This window comes from Hyla sarda, chromosome 1 (assembly GCF_029499605.1).
Source record: "Hyla sarda isolate aHylSar1 chromosome 1, aHylSar1.hap1, whole genome shotgun sequence".
NCBI classification, from domain to species: Eukaryota; Metazoa; Chordata; class Amphibia; order Anura; family Hylidae; genus Hyla; species Hyla sarda.
This window is the reverse complement of record NC_079189.1, coordinates 460,425,421-460,444,171: the sequence shown is the minus strand read 5'-3', so window position 1 is coordinate 460,444,171 and position 18,751 is coordinate 460,425,421. Positions and strand designations below refer to the sequence as shown.

The window sequence follows — 18,751 nt, the reverse complement described above, 5'->3', positions numbered from 1 at the left end:
TAAATGCTGCATGGTGATGATACACTAAAGGTAGAGCCACACATGCCATATTTTGCTGCTTAGTTGCGTATTTTCCTATCAATTTAAGTCAATAAGTAGCAAAATGAGCTGCTGATAATACACTGCAAAATACTGCATATTTGAGCCTACCCTAAAAGAGTAATTTAACATTTTTTTTTTAACAGTTTAGGAGAAATTTAAGCAAAATGTTATGGGGATTCTACAACAGGGTTTTATATGTCAGAGGAGTGGCCAGAGACTGTGTTAAATATGTTGGGTGAATTATACCAGAGGGTTCTCGATGTTTGGAGGCCAAGATCATTGCGTTTTTGAGTAAAAGGGACATGTTAAATTTGCTATTCTACTGTATAGCCAGCGAAAGAATGTGGAGAGACAGAAAGCTTTCAGCATGGCAGACACATTTGTTTGTAGCCGTGCTGCAACATTGTGTGCGTGTTGTTGTCCCTGCAAGTTATTTTCCAGAAGACCTACATACAGTGCGTTGCAAGTGTCTTCCAGGAAAATCTCAGAGTTTTGGTAGGCCTTCAGGGGAATATGTGAAGAAGAAGAAAAAAAAAAAGAGGACAGCGCCTCGTGTATTACTCTCACAAAAAACTGAGGCCAAATATGGGATCAAAATAAGTGTATTAATCTTTATTGAAAAACATATTAGAAAAGACATAATAAAATCACTGAAAAATGGGTAGATGGTCAGAATACACATACTGAAAAACGAGGTGAGTATATCCCAAGTATAGCTAGAAAAACTGCATTGCATGTCCAATCGTTTAGGGTCAAAAGTACAACTGGTTCAGGCCTAGTATCACTAAACACAAATTAGTATAAGGAGACCGTCTCCAATGAAATGCATAAACAGATGAAGGCAAAATGGGACTGCATTGCTTAAAGACAGATACAGTTACTTAAAGAGGGGAGACTAACAATATAATAAACAATGGAGAGTAACAAGTAGCCCAGTCATGCACCCTATCAGGGGATATCTCACCTACCCCAAACGTGTTTAAGCTTGTCGTTTCATCAGGGAGGCTCCTTGACAAAGCGACAATGATTGGCATCTGAGGAAGGAGGACTGAGCCTCCGAAACGCGTCATTGGATTTTTATACTAATAATTACAGTGCAACTGGTCACTTTTCTACAGCATCTGGCTTGATATTCTTGGAAGTAAGAATAGCGCCTGCAGATAAGGTTCCTTTTTATTCTGTTGCTTTCTTCAGGGGGAATAAGCTGCCATTGTCTACAGTTAGAAAAATTAGGATTTACTAAATTTGAAACCCCCTTTTTAGTGATAAATGCCATAAACTGAGTAGTGAATAGACTAAACAATGGTGTTATTTGTCAAATGTGGGCCACCCTCTACCAGAAGAGATTGAAAGAGTAGCAGAGAAAAACTTTACCATTATTCCTTTGTGTACATGTCTTGATAGGCTGTGGGCTTAAGATTTAGTTCTATTTTTTAAGCATGTATAACTTGTTTGTAATTGAAAAAATGTGCTTCTGTTTGAGGCTAGGAGACAATGTCATTTTCATAGAACATTAATAGAACATACAGTTACTTCATACAGACTGTTGTGTATTTATTTCATCCTTAGATTACTATTTTTAATAGGGACTGTCCTTCTGTCTATTTATATTGCCTGATATCATTTATAAAAATGAAACATGAATAAGCAGCAACAACTAAATGTACATTCTGTCCTGCTCATAATCAACAGCAGGAGAAGATTCCCATAAATAAGATCTTTTGTAATATTTATTTCAGCACTTTAAGTGAGAATAAATGTCATCTGAAGTATTGGGGCACGCCTCTTAATCACTGAATTCAGGTGTTTAATTCAGTCCCATTGACATTTGTAAAAGAATGGGTGGTTCAAAAGAAAGAGTTCCAGGTACTGTAACAAGATGAAATCACGGCAACAAGTCAGTTCTTAAATTTCTTCCCTCCTAGATCTTTCATTGTCCATTGTGAGTAACTTTATTGAAAAGTGGAAGTGCTAATAAACCATAACAACTCCTCTCTAAAGTGGAGACCATGTAAAGCTACAGAGCAGGGTCACCAAGTTCACAAGGGCAGAGTGCAGAAAGTCTTCCAAATGACTCAATAACTGCAAATGAGTTAAAACCTCATTTGATATTCACTTCAGCACAAAAAGTGTAAAGGTTCTCCCCAATGACAGTGTGTAGATGAGTCTGGGTTTGGCTAATGTCAACAGAATGTTCACTGTCTGACTGCTTTGTGCCAAATGTAGAGTTTGTTGGAGAAGGAATAATGCTGTTGGATTGTCTTTCAGGGGTTGTCCTAAGCCCTACGTCCAGGTAAGGGAAACCTTAATGTTTCACAGTGCCAAGGCATTTTGGACAGTTGAATGCTTTGAACTTTGGGGGCACAGTTTTGTTTCCGCCCTTTCCTGTTCCAGCCTGACTGTGCCCCAGTACACAAATCGGGGTCCATAAAGGCATGGCGGGGCGAATTTAGTGTGAAAGAACATGACTGGCCTGCACAGGATCCTTATCTCAGTCCCATCAATCACTTTTGGGATAAACTAGAACAAAGATTGTGAGCGAGGGCTTCTCGTCCAACATCAGTATTTGACCTCAGATCAGAGACCTAGTTGGATGATAGCTATGACTGGGCAGTGAACTTTTCTATAGTCAATTTAGAAAAGATCTGAAAAATCAGAAAAGGGGAGGAGTTTGCCTTTAGGTAAAGTCCAGTCTGAAAGCCACATTGTGAGATGATATATGTAAGGGGAAATGATAATGTAGAATCAGTGTGGGTAGAAATATATGGAGAGAAAAATAATAAAATACTGATGGGGGTTTGCTATAAGCCACCAAACATAATGGAAGAGGCAAAAGATAAGTTATTGAGGCAAATAAACAGGGCAGCAAAGCACAATTAGGTGGTTATTATGGGGGGCTTCAACTATCCTGATATAAACTGGGAAACTGAGACCAGTGAATCCCATAAAGGACACAGGTTTCTGACTATAGCTAATATAAAATAATTATCTGTCTCAAATGATGCAGGACCTGACCAGAAGGGGCGCCCTTCTGGATTGTATATTAACCAACAGACTTGACAGAGTAATGTGCAGGTAGGAGGAAACCTAGGAAGTAGTGATTACAATTTAATAGATTATAACTCGTCCTTCAATAAGTGAACCCTTCAATGAGCCACAAGAAGGCAAAGTTTGGAAGGCAAAGTTTGGTCAGCTTACAGATCCCCTAACGTTATCCTTCTATAGGAATAAAAGTTGAAATATGTAAAAGACAGATAAAAAGTAGCATAAGGGAAGACAAAAAGACTCATTGCCAAAGAGGGTAAAACTAACCCCAAAATGTTCTTTAAAGGGGTACTCCGTCCCTAGACATCTTATCCCCTATCCAAAGAATAGGGGATAAAATGTCAGATCGCCGGGGTCCCGCTGCTGGGGACCCCCGGGATCGCCGCTGCGGCACCCCGCTATCATTACTGCACAGAGCGAGTTCGCTCTGTGCGTAATGACGGGCGATACAGGGGACGGAGCAGCGTGACGTCATGGCTCCGCCCCTCGTGACATCTCGGCCCACCCTCTTAATGAAAGTGTATGGCAGGGGACGTGACGACCCCATGCCCCCTCCCATAGATTTGTATTGAGGGGGGCGGGCTGTGACGTCACAAGGGGCGGAGCCGTGATGTAACGATGCGCCGGCCCCTGTATTGCCCTTCATTACACTCAGAGCGAACTCGTTCCGTGCAGTAATGATAGCGGGGTGCTGCAGCGGCGATCCCGGGGGTCCCCAGCAGCGGGACCGTGGCGATTGGACATCTTATCCCCTAACTTATGGATAGGGGATAAGATGTCTAGGGGTGGAGTACCCCTTTAACTACATAAATGGTAAAAAGGTTAAAAATGAAAGTGTTGGTAATGAAGGAGCAATCATAGATAAGGAATAAGTGATTATATTAAACACATTCTTCTTCATTGTACAGTGCTCCCTCAGGTTACAATATTAATTGGTTCTGGGATGACCATTGTATGTTGAAACCATTGTATGTTGAGACCATAACTCTATGGAAACCTGGTAATTGATTCTAAATGCACCAAAATGTCATTCAAAAATAGGACAAAGTGAGAATTAAAGAAAAATAAGTAGATAACTAATATAGATAAAGCAAATCCTTACATTTAAAAGTAGGAAATATCTGCTGGCAGCTGTAATCACTGTCTATCTCAGTTTTTCCCAAGCAGGGAGCCTCCAGCTGTTGCAAAACTACAACTCCCAGCATGCCCGGACAGCCCAAGGCTGTCCGGGCATGCTGGGAGTTGTAGTTTTGCAACAGCTGGGGGCACCCTGCTTGGGAAACACTGGTCTATGTAGAGGACAGGAGCTTTTTCTGGGGTCCTGTACAGTACACACAGTGTCCTAAAAAAAGTAATGGAGTCGTCCTCACCTGGTGTCCAAAGGAGCAGCTAACCATGATACAGGTAAAGTGTACAGAACATGTAATACCTCCCTGTACTGTAGGAGGAGCTATCAGTCACCAGTCAGTGCATACACTTCAGTAATACTGGGGTTTTACCAAGGAATTCCCGTTCTGATTGGTTGCTTCTTCCAGCCGTTTACACATTTCACAGATCTGGACTGTCTGTACATTGTATGTTGAGTCTGGTTTCAACTTACAATGGTCCGGAAAAGACCATTGTATGTTGAAACTATTGTATGTTGAGGCCATTGTAAGTTGAGGGATCACTGTATTCTTCTTCACAGAGGAAAATGAAATGTGAGGTAGAATACAGCAGGATAAGGTAAACTCCCCGGTACGTCACCTTTGAAACCTAGGAAGTGCTGCCTTAAAAAAAATAAAAATAGACAAATTCCCAGGTCCATATGGCATTCCACTGGGAAACAAAATGGGTACTCCACTGGAAAACTTTTTTTTTTTTTTCCAAATCAACTGGTGCCAGAAACTTAATCAGATTTGTAAATTACTTCTATTAAAAAAATCTTAATCCTTCCAGCTGCTGTATGAGACACAGGAAGTTCTTTTCTTTTTCAATTTCCCTTCTGCCTGACCACAGTGCTCTCTGCTGACACCTCGGTCCATTTTAGGAACTGTTCAGAGTAGGAGCAAATCCCCATAGAAAACCTATTCTGCTCTGGACAGTTCCTAAAATGGACAGAGGTGCCCGCAGAGAGCACTGTGGTCAGGCAGAAAGGAAATTCCTGTAGATCATAGAAGCAGCTGATAAGTACTGGAAGGATTGAGATTGTTTTATACAAGTAATTTACAAATCTGTTTAATTTTCTGGCACCAGTTGATTTAAAAAAATATTTTCCAGTGGAGTACCCCTTTAAGGGAGTTAACTAATATAATAGCCAGACCCTATGTCTAATATTCAAGGACTCTATAGGGACAGGGTCTGTTCCCAAGGACTGGCGCATGGCAAATGTGGTGCTAATATTCAAAAAGGAACCAAAAGGTGAGCCTGGGAATTAACTTCCTTTTTATGTAAATCGTTTGAGGGTTTTCTAAGAGATGCTATTTTGGAATATCTTGATAAAAATAAATGTGTGACTCCATATCAGCATGGCTTTATGAGGAATCGGTCCTATCATACTAATCTGATCAGCTTTTATGAGGAGGTGAGCTCCAGACTGGACCAGGGGGAATTGCTGGATGTCGTACATCTTGATTTTTCCAAAGCAGTTGATACAGCGCCACATAAAGAGATTGATATATAAAATGAGAAGGATTGGGCTGGGGGAGAATGTGTGTAACTGGGTAAGTTACTGGCTCAGTGATAGGAAACAGAGGGTGGTTATTAATGGTACATACTCAGGGGTTAGTTTTTCCTTCTAGTATTGCCACCTTAATGGTATATTCAAACGTACAGTGTTCTCCGCAGATTTGATGCGCAGGATTTTCTGATGCAGATTCCAATGTAAACTAAATGACTGAACACAGCTTCAAATCCTGCGCATCAAATCTGCGCAGAATACTGTACGTGTGAATAGACCCTAAATGTATTAATACAGGGCACACATTTACAGAAGTATCAGTTAAATTACAAGGTTTCCCGGAGTTTCTTGTTTTAGAAATGTTTTAATATGTAGTCCTCTCTAATATTTGATTTTTTTTTTTTCTTATAGTTCAAGCAATATGTTAGCAAACTTCGAGGAAAAAGCTTGGTCTTCAAGAAAAAAAGGCAAGAATTAGCAGAGCTTACTGCAGAAAATGGTGTTTTACAACGAACAGAGCAGATTCTAAAACAACGCCATGAAAGTATGCAGCAACAACTGGTAAGCTGGAGATTCTCTACAGTACTAGTATTCATTCAGATTACACTTATAAGAATAATATTAAGGAAAATTAAATTAACACACAGTAGCTTGGAAAATAGAGAATTACACATTTTAGTTTTAGTATTTTAACCCCCTCCAGAGCAGTTTTTGCATTTTAATGTTTGCCTTGTAAGCTTTGTGCACAGTTTTTTAGCTTCAAAAACAGTCTGTTTTTCCATGCAAAAGAAAGGGAAAATATTTTTTCAATTTTTTCCACAATTTGTTCGAAAAATGCATTTTTTTTTTAGCTTTGAATTGGCCTTATATTGAATTTTACTGGCCTCACAGATAGTGTTTTGGGCAGTACTTGGTTGTCATTTTGAAGCTTTTGTAATTACTGTACATTGTTGGTCCTCATATGGGACTTTACTGCACTGAATGGAGCAGTGTGTGTATGCCTGACTTACTTTCTATTCAAATGGGGGACACTGGACCCCACTTGGGATGTTGTTCTGTTTCCTGATCAAATAACTTTTTCCTCTGTATAGCATATAAAATGTATTTATTTCAACTAATAATGCTTATAAAGAGCAACATAAATGAGCACTGACTGGTACTGTTAATGTAAAAAGTGTAAAAACCTATAAAAGCATGCATGTGATGGATCAGAATTAAATACAGTAGACTTTGTTTTTCCTTTTGGAGAGACCTACACAGAAATATGTAAAATGATATCTTGTGCAAATAAAGCTGCACTTATTAGCCGTTCCAGTCCAGATAGGCATGAATTTCAAAAGTTAATAATTAAATTGAGCATTACAGTATTGCAGGCAGTTTCGAGTTATGTTTTATTATAAATACATTTTTATTAGAAACAATAAAGAAAAAAAACCAAAGACTTCCTGTGGTTAATAGTGAAGAGAAACTCTGGAATATGTTGTAGAGAAGGAACATGGATCTTGATGACTTGGTAACTTGTGGAGTGAGTTAGACAAAGTGAATCACTCCAAAGTTGACAAGGAGCCAAACATAACTTTAGATACTCAGCTGCAGTCAGAGGATTTCCCATGCCCATTAAATGCAGCGTCCAGAAAACTCAGCCGCTTGTCAACCACTAATAACTGTATTTTGGAACTATTTTTAGAGTGGAAACTTCAGGATTTTGGCTCCAGCTTTATTGACATTTTAATCTAAATCCCAACAAATTATGTGAATGTATTTATGGTAACATTGTAATAGAAGAGTTATCTGCACATTCTGTGACCTCCTTCTCATTATGTTTTTTGTTATCTCAGCAGATAAAATCTAGTAAATAAAAATATTACCTGAAACATTCCCTTTTTAATTCTTAGACAGTACAAATTTTAAACAGACTGCAAATGTACCAGATTTATCACTGTGGTTCAGGCTGTTTAATAAGTCTCGTGCATCTGTAGACTGTTTAGTGTAAATTGGAGCTCATTTATTCTAATGGCTGTATTCAAGGCAGAAATTCATTAACAGGGCTGTATTTCCGATAAGGCGAGTAAGGCGCAGTGTCCAGGACTGGACTGGTCCTGGCCATTGTGCCCGCTTGCACAGGAGCAGGGGGTCTGGCACACATTACCAGGGGCTTTTTGCTTTTTTTTTGGGGGGGGGGGGGAGAAGGGGGAGATTACCTACATACTGGGGGCTTCTAGCTTAAAGGATGGGGATTTCCTACCTTTCCACCGCCAGAGGCCTCCTACTTAATAGAAGAGTGACAATCTTCTGTTCTCACCTCCACAAAAGAAGCTAGCTACAGCTCTGTGCATTAGTTCCAACTGCAACAAGTTGCACTTCTAGTTTTGTGCTGCATATGCTGTTGGATATCTGTTAGGGTATTAAACCAAACTGTACCTTTCCTGGAGCTGATGGTGGCTGCCTTAATTATAAAATAACCATTTTTATTTCTTAGCCAAGTGTCAAGAAGGCAGAGCCAAACTGCTCAAGGGCCACAGCTTGTCACTCTTCCTCACCTGCCCCACCTCTTAGCCCCTCCTTGATTCACATACAGGGGTCAATACGTCAGTCAAGGAAGCGCTGGGAGGCGAGGCTAGTCTAGATCTTGAGCAGCTTGGCCCCGCCTCCTTGACAACTGGCTCAGAGATAAAAAGGAGATTTTATAAGTTTGGCCAAAACCATCATCTTCCGGATGAATTTATACCCTAAGAGCTATCCAATGGTGTCTGCAGCTCTTATCTGCAAATAGAGCTGATAAATTCTCTTTAATTTGGTTTATTTGAATTAGTTAAATCAGATTCATGCAGTTATAAAATGTTCATGCTCGCCTATGAAGAGAGAGAAGATTCACATCTCTTTCAACACATACAACTTTTCATCCCAGCGCCCACAGCTTCATTCAGATGTTGTAACCAGCAAGATTATGTCTATGTCTTATTGTGTCTGTGACTATGTGTTGTTTATTTTCTCCTACACAGCACATTGGTGAGGAGAGACCCTTCCAGTACATTGGTGCTGCCTGGGAAAGCTTCTTAATATGTTTACTATTTTTTAGCCACTAATTTCATCTAGTCCTTGCTGGGGCTTCAACATAAAATCTGCTGTATGGGATGTAGATATGCTAAAAATGAGTCACAGACTGCCCTGCTATCTATGTATGGTTCTTCTGCCTAAATACCTCCGTGTTATTATTCTGCACAAGCATAATGCACTGTGATATAAGAGAGACTTATCAGCCTATTAAAGTAAAAATAAGGATCAAAACGTCTTTTAATGGGACCAATAAAATTTTTTCATTATTCTTCATTAATGAAGTTCAAGTTTCTAAATAAAAAAAATAAAAAATAATTATCACAAATGCTTCTGCCACATTCTCTCCTATCCTGTATTGCTGAGCTTCACCCCTACAAGATGCATGTAGCAGATACGGAGACGGTCCTGGTTGGCAGTCACTGCTGTTGTGTTGTGTGTGGTGATCTCTGCTCCTTACTGACTGCCTGACCAGGACCTGCTCTGTATCTGCTAGATGTAGTACATGTGGGAGGCAGAGTGCAGCAGTGAAGGACCTATGGTGATGATGATCATGTGATAAAAGTGGGCGGAGTGATTCTAGAGTTTCATGTTCCCTGTTTAGAGCTCATGGCAATGAATATTTACGATGGGGGCATTGCACAGGGCTGAGGCGGGCAGGTTAGTGTTTGTGATGCTGGTAACAGATTTACTTTTAAGAGTCTATTCATACGTACAGTATCCTGCGCATATTTGATGTGCAGGATTTGAAGCTGTGTTCAGTCAATAAGTTTACATTGAACTATGCAGCGTAAAATCTGCAGCTTCAATTCATGTGCCTCAAATATGTGCAGGATACTGTACGTGTCAATACACCCTAATGGTAGGGTCACACATAGCATATACACAGCGTATTTTGTGCAAAATCCGCTGCGCAGCTGGAAATACGCTGCATGTTCTCCTATGGGCTGACGAGGGTTTGCTCATAGGAGAATATGCAGCGTATTTCCAGCTGCACAGCAGATTTTGTACAGCATAAAATATGCTGCATATACACAATGTGTGATCCTGACCTAAAGGGGTTTTTCCACCCAGCAAAGTAAATTTTCATTTGTACCATCAATTCCTATTTTTGACCCAGGTCCATCTATACCACATTGCTCCTTAAATGTCTTTCTTTATGGGGAATAGATCTACATTCAAGGGGTACTCCAGTGGAAAACTTTATTTTTTATTTTTTTTAGATTCAACTGGTGCCAGAAAGTTAAACAGATTTGTAAATTACTTCTATAAAAAAAAAATCTTAATCCTTGCAGTACTTATCAGCTGCTGAATACTACAGACTACAGAAGAAATTCTTTTCTTTTTCAAACACAGAGCTCTCTGCTAAATCACGAGCACCGTGCTCTCTGCTGACATCTCTGTCCATTTTAGGAACTGACCAGAGCAGCATATGTTTGCTATGGGTATTTTCTCCTACTCTGGACAGTTCTTAAAATGGACAGAGATGTCTGCAGAGAGCTCTGTGTTCCAAAAAGAAAATAATTTCTTCTGTAGTATTCAGCAGCTAATAAGTACTGGAAGGATTAAGATTTTTTTAATAGAAGTAATATACAAATCAGTTTAACTTTCTGGCACCAGTTGATTAAAAAATAAATAAAAGTTTTCCACCGGAGTACCCCTTTAATGAACTTTCTTCATTGCTCCAGAAACTGGCTGACTGACTTCTAACTATACATTACACCCCAACTTGCATATTGTACCATCATCTGGTACAATTTTTTTTTTTTAATAAAAAAATTGTTTAGATGAATCATGTTAAGATTTAAAATAAAAAGTATTGAGGCATATAGAAATGCATGTAAAAATTGAATTTTTATACAATATACAAAGTGTCTTTTTTTGGCCATCCAAAGTTGGGAGTTATACACATAGGACAGCAATTTAGGTTAGAAAACTCACATTCCTCTATTGCCAGCCCCATTAACATTCCCTGGCTACATATTTGATGGGCTTGAATGAATTTATAAAGTCCCGGTTTTCCACTGTATGAATTGTCAGTCCTGACCAGTTAGCCAATGCCTTTTTATGGGTGTTGGTTAGACCTTAGTCTTGGATGGCTTCTATATTGTTCCTTAACTTTTTATGCATGATGGATTCTTAGTACTTATTTTAGGACAACCTGTATCCCTGTGCCCTAATAGAAAAAATGGACATCATACAGCTGTTTCCAACCTCCAATTACAGTGGAGTGCACGCTTATCATTTGGGGGATATTAGCATTCTTTTCAATGGTAGCAATCTCAAAGGTCCAAACCTGCACTAACCTTCTAAGTTAAAGGAGAAGTCTAATTTAAGGCAATTTATTAGGGGTAGGTGTCTGATTGTGGTGAGCCCCCCCCCCCATGATCTCCTGTATGGCGCCCCGGCTCTCCTCGTGCAGCGAGCTGAGGTTGGCAGCTCCCTCCATTCATCTCTATGAGAGAGCCAGTACAGGAGATTGCGGGGGGGGTCCAGTGGTCGGGGACCCGCGATCAGACACTTATCCTTATCCTACATGAGACTACTTCGTTAGCCTGTTTTGGCACGACCTTTAAAAATATTCCTAACTTAAACAAAAACTGTTTAAATCAATTCTTCTCAGCATGCATATATATATATATATATATATATATATATTATTGAAGTGGATTTTATAATGATCTTTATTCATTCTTTTTAAGCAAACCATAGAACAGAAACGGGGAATATCTGGATACACTGACACCCAAGAAGAATTGGAGAGAGTGTCCGCCTTGAAGAGTGAAGTGGATGAAATGAAGGGACGAACACTAGATGACATGTCAAACATGGTAATTTTTGGGATGATGGAAAAATAAGTCTGGCAAGAAAGAGTCGTCCAGACCAGAAACATATTTTTTCTTCTTTATACCATTTTTAAGCAGTGGCAGAAAATGTGTATATAAAGTTCCAGTGAAACCACAATTTCTCTAGCAGAGGTTAGATATGGAGCTAAAGAGAACATTAGAAATGCAGTCCAATCTGCAGGCGACATGATATATAGGAGGAGGAGCTGAACAGATTGCTATATAGTTTCGTGGGAAAAATTCCAGGATAACTTGTTATTCATGTAAATCTCTGCTCATTGTATGCTAAGTAGTCATGTTGGTGGTCCTACCTTGATTGACAGCCCTCTCTATGCTCAGACTGGGAGGTGAGGGCAAGCAAGGAGGTATGCCAGGCTGTTGCACTTGAGCATCTTGGCTTTGCCTCCTTGATGCTTGGCTGAGAAATAAAAAGGAAATGATATACAGTATCCTTACATTTTTGTAACTATTTTATTATATATTTTCGTGTGACAACACTGAAGAAATTACACTCTGTTCAATGTAAGGGATGCCATTTTTTTAAGCCCGAGTACAAGTACCGATACTTTTTCTTAAGTACTCGCCGATACCAATTACCTATACTTTTTTCAATGTGACAGGGTTTTTTTTCCCCCTTAAGGGTACGTTCACACGGGTGGATCCACAGCGTATTTATGCTGCGGATCCACTGCTGAAGGACTGCCGCTACGAGCAGACACACTGCGATGTGCGAGTCTCAGCGCACATGCGCAGTGTACTTGCACATCGCAGCCGTTCTCAGCCTAGCTCATGGAGCAGGGGGAGCAGCCGCGATGTGTGCGAGTACACCGCGCATGCGCGGTGACTCGCACATCTGCTTAAGTGTGTCTGCTCATAGCGGCGTATTGGCACTCCGAGCAGGCACATCTAAAGGCAGCATGTAGCGGTCCTTCAGCGGTGGATCTGCAGTGTAAAATATGCTGTGGATCTGCCTGTGTGAACGTACCCTTAACGGGAAAAAGGGGTGTTTTTTTTGTTCTTTTTATAAGAGGGCTTTTTTTATATTAAAAAAATATATATATTTTTTATTTTATGTAAACTTTTTTTTAAAAAGGGGGGGGGGTTCAATTATTTTTATTGGGTAGGGGTTAATTCACATTTATAAATTTTTACACTTTTTTTCATTTTTTTTTTTCATTTCTGTAGATTGCATACCCTGATCAATGCTATGCCAAAGCATAGCAGTGATCAGTGTTACCGGCGCTTCTTTACTAATGTCTGCCATGGCTGGCAGCAGTAAGGGAGTGACAATCGGACTCATGGAGCAGGGTAAGGGACCTCCGGCCATCCTCACAGCTGATCGGGACTCCGTAATTACACCGCAGTGATCCCTATCAGCATCCCTGAGCTAACCGGCAGTACATCTCGGGACTTTTAGACGCCACGATCAACTTTGATTGCGGTGTCTAAAGGGTTTATGCGGGTCCCGGCTATGATGTGCTCTCAGCTGCTGAGCCCACTGCATAGCTCGGGAGCAGAGAGTGCAGGCAGCTAACCTCACCTCCCTGATACCTGCCTGCGGGAGTCCCATCTGCAGGTATCTGATTAGGTATCGGGGACAGTTGCACAAGTACTCGTGCAAATGTCCAGTATCGGTCCCGATACCGATACCAGTATGGGTCTCGGGACATCCCTAGTACAATGTAAAGTAGTGAGTGCACAGCCTGTATAACCGGGTTTAAGGTTGTGTTCCCTCAAAATAACTGAACACACAGCCATTAATGTTTAAACATTGGCAACAAAAGTGAGTATATCTGTAAGTGGAAATGTCCATATTGGGCCCAAAGTGACAATATTTTGTGTGGCCACCATTATTTTCCAGCAGTGCCTTAAGTTTCCTGTGCATGGGGTTTTCCAGAGTTTCAAAGGTTGCCACTGGGGTCCTCTTCCACTCCTCCATGACTACATCACCGAGTTGGTGGAGACCTTGTGCTCTCCTCCCTTCTGTTTGAGAATGTCCCACAGATGCTCAATAGGGTTTAGGTCTTGAGACATGCTTTGGCTAGTCCATCACCTTTACCCTCAGCTTCTTTAGCAAGTGGTGGTTATCATGTTGGATTACTGCCCTGATGCCCATTCTCTCAAGGGAGGGGATCATGGTCTGATTCAGTATGTCACAGTACATGTTGGCATTAATGGTTTCCTCAGTGAACAGTAGCTCCCCAGTGTCAGCAGCACTCATGCAGCCCGAGATCATGACACTCCCACCACCAGTGTAGACAAGACACACTTGTCTATGTGACTGCCGCCACACATAATTGGTACCATTAGAACCATTCTTGGTTTATCTTGGTCTCATCGGATCACAGGACATGGTTTCAGTAATCCGTGTCATTAGTCTGCTTGTCTTTAGCAAACAGTTTGCTGGCTTTCTTGTGCATCATCTTTAGAAGATGCTTCCTTCTGGGATGACAGCCGTGTAGACCAATTTGATGCAGTGTGTGGCATTTGGTCTGAACTCTTACAGGCTGACCCCCACCCCTTCAACCACTGCAGCAATGCTGGCCTCATTCACACCTCTTTTTCCCAAAGACAACCTCTGGATTTGATGCTGGGCACGTGCATTCATCTTCTTTGGTCCACCACGGTGAGGTCTGTTCTAAGTAGAATCTGTCCTGTAACACCGCTGTATGATCTCAGATTATAATCTTTTTATGACACCTTTATGTAGAGCAACATATTTTTTTTCCAGATTTTCAGAGAGTTCTTTCTCTGGCATCATGAGATGCCACGTTGAACTTCCGGGGACCAGTATTAGAGAGTGTGAGAACGATAACACCCAAATTAAGACACCTGCTCACCAGGTGAAACTGAAAACTGAACACTGAACTGAAACTTAACACACCTGAACCTGAAACACTAACGAGTCACATGACAACAGGGAGGGAAAATGGCTATTTAGGCCCAATTTGGAAATTTTCACTTAGGGGTGTACTTTGTTGTCAAAGTTAAGACATTAATGGCAGTGTACTGAGTTATTGTATTGTATAGCATTAAACACTGTTATACGGGCTGTGCACTCACTACTTTACATTGTAGCAGAGTGTCATTTCTTCAGTGTTGTCACATGAAAAGATATAATAGTGTTATGTGAGATACTGTAAGCTTGTAACCACCATCATGAAAGGTACAGTTTGCTTTTATACCATTATAGCTATCCAACGGTGTCTGCAGCCCTTAGCAGCAAATACCGCTGACAGATTGCCTTTTAAGCCACAATACAATGTCATTTTATTAAGCATTGTGTTCTTTGAAACATTACTAAAGTACAATGGATACATTTTACAATTGAAGTGAAAAATATGGGATAGTACACTATTTTTAGTATGTGTTCTGCTGGTTCCATTATGCAAGCAGGGGACATGTATTTATAGATTGCCTTATTTTTATAACTATAGATAGCACAGGCAAGCTTTTATCTATGCCTTAATTTCTAGCTAAGGACATTTGATTATGACCGTTAGAATTTCTTCTTAAAGTAGTACTCCACTGGAAAACAGTTTTTTTTTAAATTAACTGATGCCAGAAAGTTAAACAGATTTTTAAATTACTTCTCTTAAAAAAACTTAATCCTTCCAGTACTTATCAGCATTTGTATTATCCACAGGAAGTTCTTTTCTTTTTGGATTTCCTTTCTTCTGACCACGGTGCTCTCTGCTGACACCTCTGTCCAGTAGGAGCAAATCCCCAAAGCAAACCTATCCTGCTCTGGACAGTTCCTGACATGGACAGAGGCGTCCGCAGAGAGCACTGTGGCCAGACAGAAAGGAAATTCAAAAAGAAAAGAACTTCCTCTGTAGTATACAGCAGCTGACGGGCACTGGAAGGATTAAGATTTTTAAATAGAAGTAATTTACAAATCTGTTTAACTTTCTGGCATCAGTTGATTTAAAGAAAAATGTTTTTCAGCGGAGTACCCCTTTAAAGGTGAAAAACAGTATTAAATTAGCAATTTTATTCCATTATGTGATTCTATGTCTGTGGTTGAAAATTCAAAAAGGCAACTTTACAAGGAACAGGGGCCATTGTGTTGGAGTATTCTGTAGTTTAGCATTGCATAACAAACGTATGCATAGGTAAACCTGCCACTATATAACTTCATATGAAAGTACCAAGATTTGGTAGACAAGTATTCAAGTATTTGCCTCTTTCTTATCGCTTTCATTTTAACACACTGACCTATGTATTAGGGATGGGTTACATGGCACTTAAATTTTAACCTCTATTCTTTAGTGGGGGGTATATTTTTTTATATATTTTCATTAAAAGCTGTTTAAATTGTATCTTGATGTTCTACCGACCACTCATATTGTGTGTGTATAGTTCACTTTCACCTGCCAGTAGTTAATAGTGGCCTATTCTGTTGAACTGAATTAGATGAGAATAAGAGGTCCTAAATTATGGTATCCCTTTCCTCCTAAAGAGGAAGGAACATCAACACTGACATGTATTGGGAGATTGAAAGGTGGCAGTAAAAAAATTAATAAATAAAGGGTATCAGATCCAGATCTTTTAGTCCCCCGTTACATATGTGCATCATCCGATGTCGTTTTCCTCCAGCGCTGTTGAAAAAGCACCAGACGGAAACTAATTGTAGAACTGATGCCATTCATTTGGAACAGTTAACATTCAAGTTGGACACTGTACGGTGGAACACGACACACTGTACGGTGGAACACGACGCGTTCCTCTGTTCGGCATTCACAGTTAATGGCTACTGATGATAACTGATGCACTTTTGTCATTAGTTGTGGCTAGTTTAGGCTGGGTTAATTGAGCCGGATGCCGGACATATGTGAACCCAGCCTTAATTAGCACTTAACACCCTCACTATCCATTATACGCTTGACAAGCATGGTGCAACCAATTGTATCTTGCAAAGTTGCTTTATTTTTTTTAACTACTTAAATAAAAATAAACATAATATATACTTACCTTTTTGAATGAAGGGATTAACTCATTTAGTATATTTGTATTTTCTTTAGGTGAAGAAGTTAAATTCCATCATAGAAGAAAAAAAATCTGCATTGGCCCCAGTTATAACAGAGCTGAGGCTCTTACGCCAGAAGTGCCAGGTTTGTACAAATATGTTAAAATGTTTGTTCCAGCCACATAATTGTGGCATATGGGCTCTGGATGGGTATAAGCACATTTGTCGGGACTAATACGTGGTATGGGATCAATATGGGGCATGTGTATTTTTTAACCTGTTAAGGATTTAGGGGGTAGAGTTATGCCCTTGCATCCTGGTACTTAAATAAATACTCCAGTGGTTTTCTTTTTTTCAATCCTCTGTGCCCGGGCTGCCAAGCGAAAGAAAACAAACTTTAACTCACCTTCCTACGTTCTCCCGTTGCGTTGATATCGATGTCCCGTTCTCTGGTCCCCGACTTCTTCCGCTTCCTGTAAGTCGAAGGGTCACGTGACACTCAGCATATCACCGGCCGCCGAAATATCCCCCTGCGGCCGGTGATACACTGAGCGTCACGTGACTCTTCGACTTACAGGAAGCGGAAGAAGTCAGCGACCGGAGAACGGGACATCGATATCAGCGCAACGGGGGAACGTAGGAAGGTGAGTTAAAGTTTGTTTTCTTTCGCTTGGCAGCCCGGGCACAGAGGGTAAAACAAAACAATGCACCGGAGTACTTCTTTAAGGACCAGGGGTCTACCTGTACGCCCTGAATCCTTAAGCCGCTTTGAAGCAAGCGCAGAAGCTACGCTTGCTTTCTAACAGTGCGTGTTGGCTACAATCAGTAGCCAGACACTCACTGCTAATGACAGGCAGCGGCGATCCTGCTGCTTCCAGTCATTAACCCTTTAGATGCCGTAATCAATGCCGATAACGGCGTCTAAAGTGAAACATCTGCCGCCGATCACAGATTCTCTGATGTAGCCTGGCTAAGCCAGACTATATATTGTGAATTGCCGATCACACTATATAATGCAATGCCAAAGGCATAGCATTATATAGTAAATGTAATCTAATGATTGCACATCAAAGTCCCCTATGGAACTACAAAAAGTACAGATCACGGCGCAAAAAATGAGCCCTCATACATCTCGGTATACAGAAAATAAAAAAGTTATATAGGTCAGAAAAAGAAAATTAAATGGGTCTGTAGGTAGAAAAATAGGAGGACACGTATGGGTACGCCCCTGCTCGCTGGTACTTAAGGACCATTCATTCAGCAGGCATCCCTTGCCAATGCCCAGGGGGGTCCTGACCCCCCCCCCCCCCCCCATGTCGACGAGCGCCACAAATAGCCGGTGAATTCACACCAGCGATTTGCGGCTATTCCGGGTCATACGGGTCTCTGTTTACCTGGAATATAGGGGGGGTCCAAGACACCCCCGGTCCCCCTGAAGGGATAGGAGTCAGGGGGCAGGGGTGCCACCCCTCCTATCCCTGTTATTGGTCTGTCAGAGCCGGGAGGGGGTTAAAGTTCGGTTCCCCCACTCTACCACCCACTGTAGTCCGGGCAGAGCAGGGCATCCGTCGGTGAATGGCACTGGAGGTCACTTACCATCGGCGGCGGCAGGGGGCAGCAATCGGCGGCTGTAGCGGGTGGCGATGACATGCGGCTGGCTCCCTGGTGCAGACTGTGGAAGATGGTGAGTTGCCTAGCAACATCTGAAGGGCTACAGTTTGAGACCACTAAACAGTGGTCTCTAAACTGTAGCCCTTTCAGATGTTGCAAAACTACAACTCCCAGCATGCCCAGACAGCTGTTTGCTGTTTGGGCATGCTGGGATTTGTAGTTTTGCCACAGCTGGGGGGCTACAGTTTGGAGATCACTGTGCAGTGGTCTCGAAACTGTGGCCCTGCAGATCTTGCAAAACTACAACTCCCTGCATGCACGAACAGCAAGCGGCTGTCTCGCCATGCTGGGAGTTGTAGTTGCGTGCCTCCAGCTGTTGCATAACTACATCTCCCAACATGCCCTTCGGCGATCAGTACATGCAGACAGGCGGGAGCGAGCGCTTTGAAGGAAGAGGACGCGCGCAGGCTCGGGGACAAGGTAAAGTATTATGTTCACTGTATTATGTATACATGTATTATGTAT

General features: G+C 41.2%; 1 protein-coding gene across 3 annotated transcripts in view; it reads left to right on the top strand.

The window, feature by feature from the left end:
• The window catches only part of IFT81 (intraflagellar transport 81), a 268,139-nt gene that overhangs the window by 201,668 nt on the left and 47,720 nt on the right, over window positions 1-18,751 (top strand). For all 3 annotated transcript variants that reach the window (XM_056534522.1, XM_056534506.1, XM_056534512.1), the window contains exons 12-14: window positions 6,158-6,307; window positions 11,503-11,631; window positions 16,671-16,760. In XM_056534522.1, the coding sequence (XP_056390497.1) occupies window positions 6,158-6,307; window positions 11,503-11,631; window positions 16,671-16,760 (369 nt within the window). The remainder of the gene's footprint in view (window positions 1-6,157; window positions 6,308-11,502; window positions 11,632-16,670; window positions 16,761-18,751) is intronic.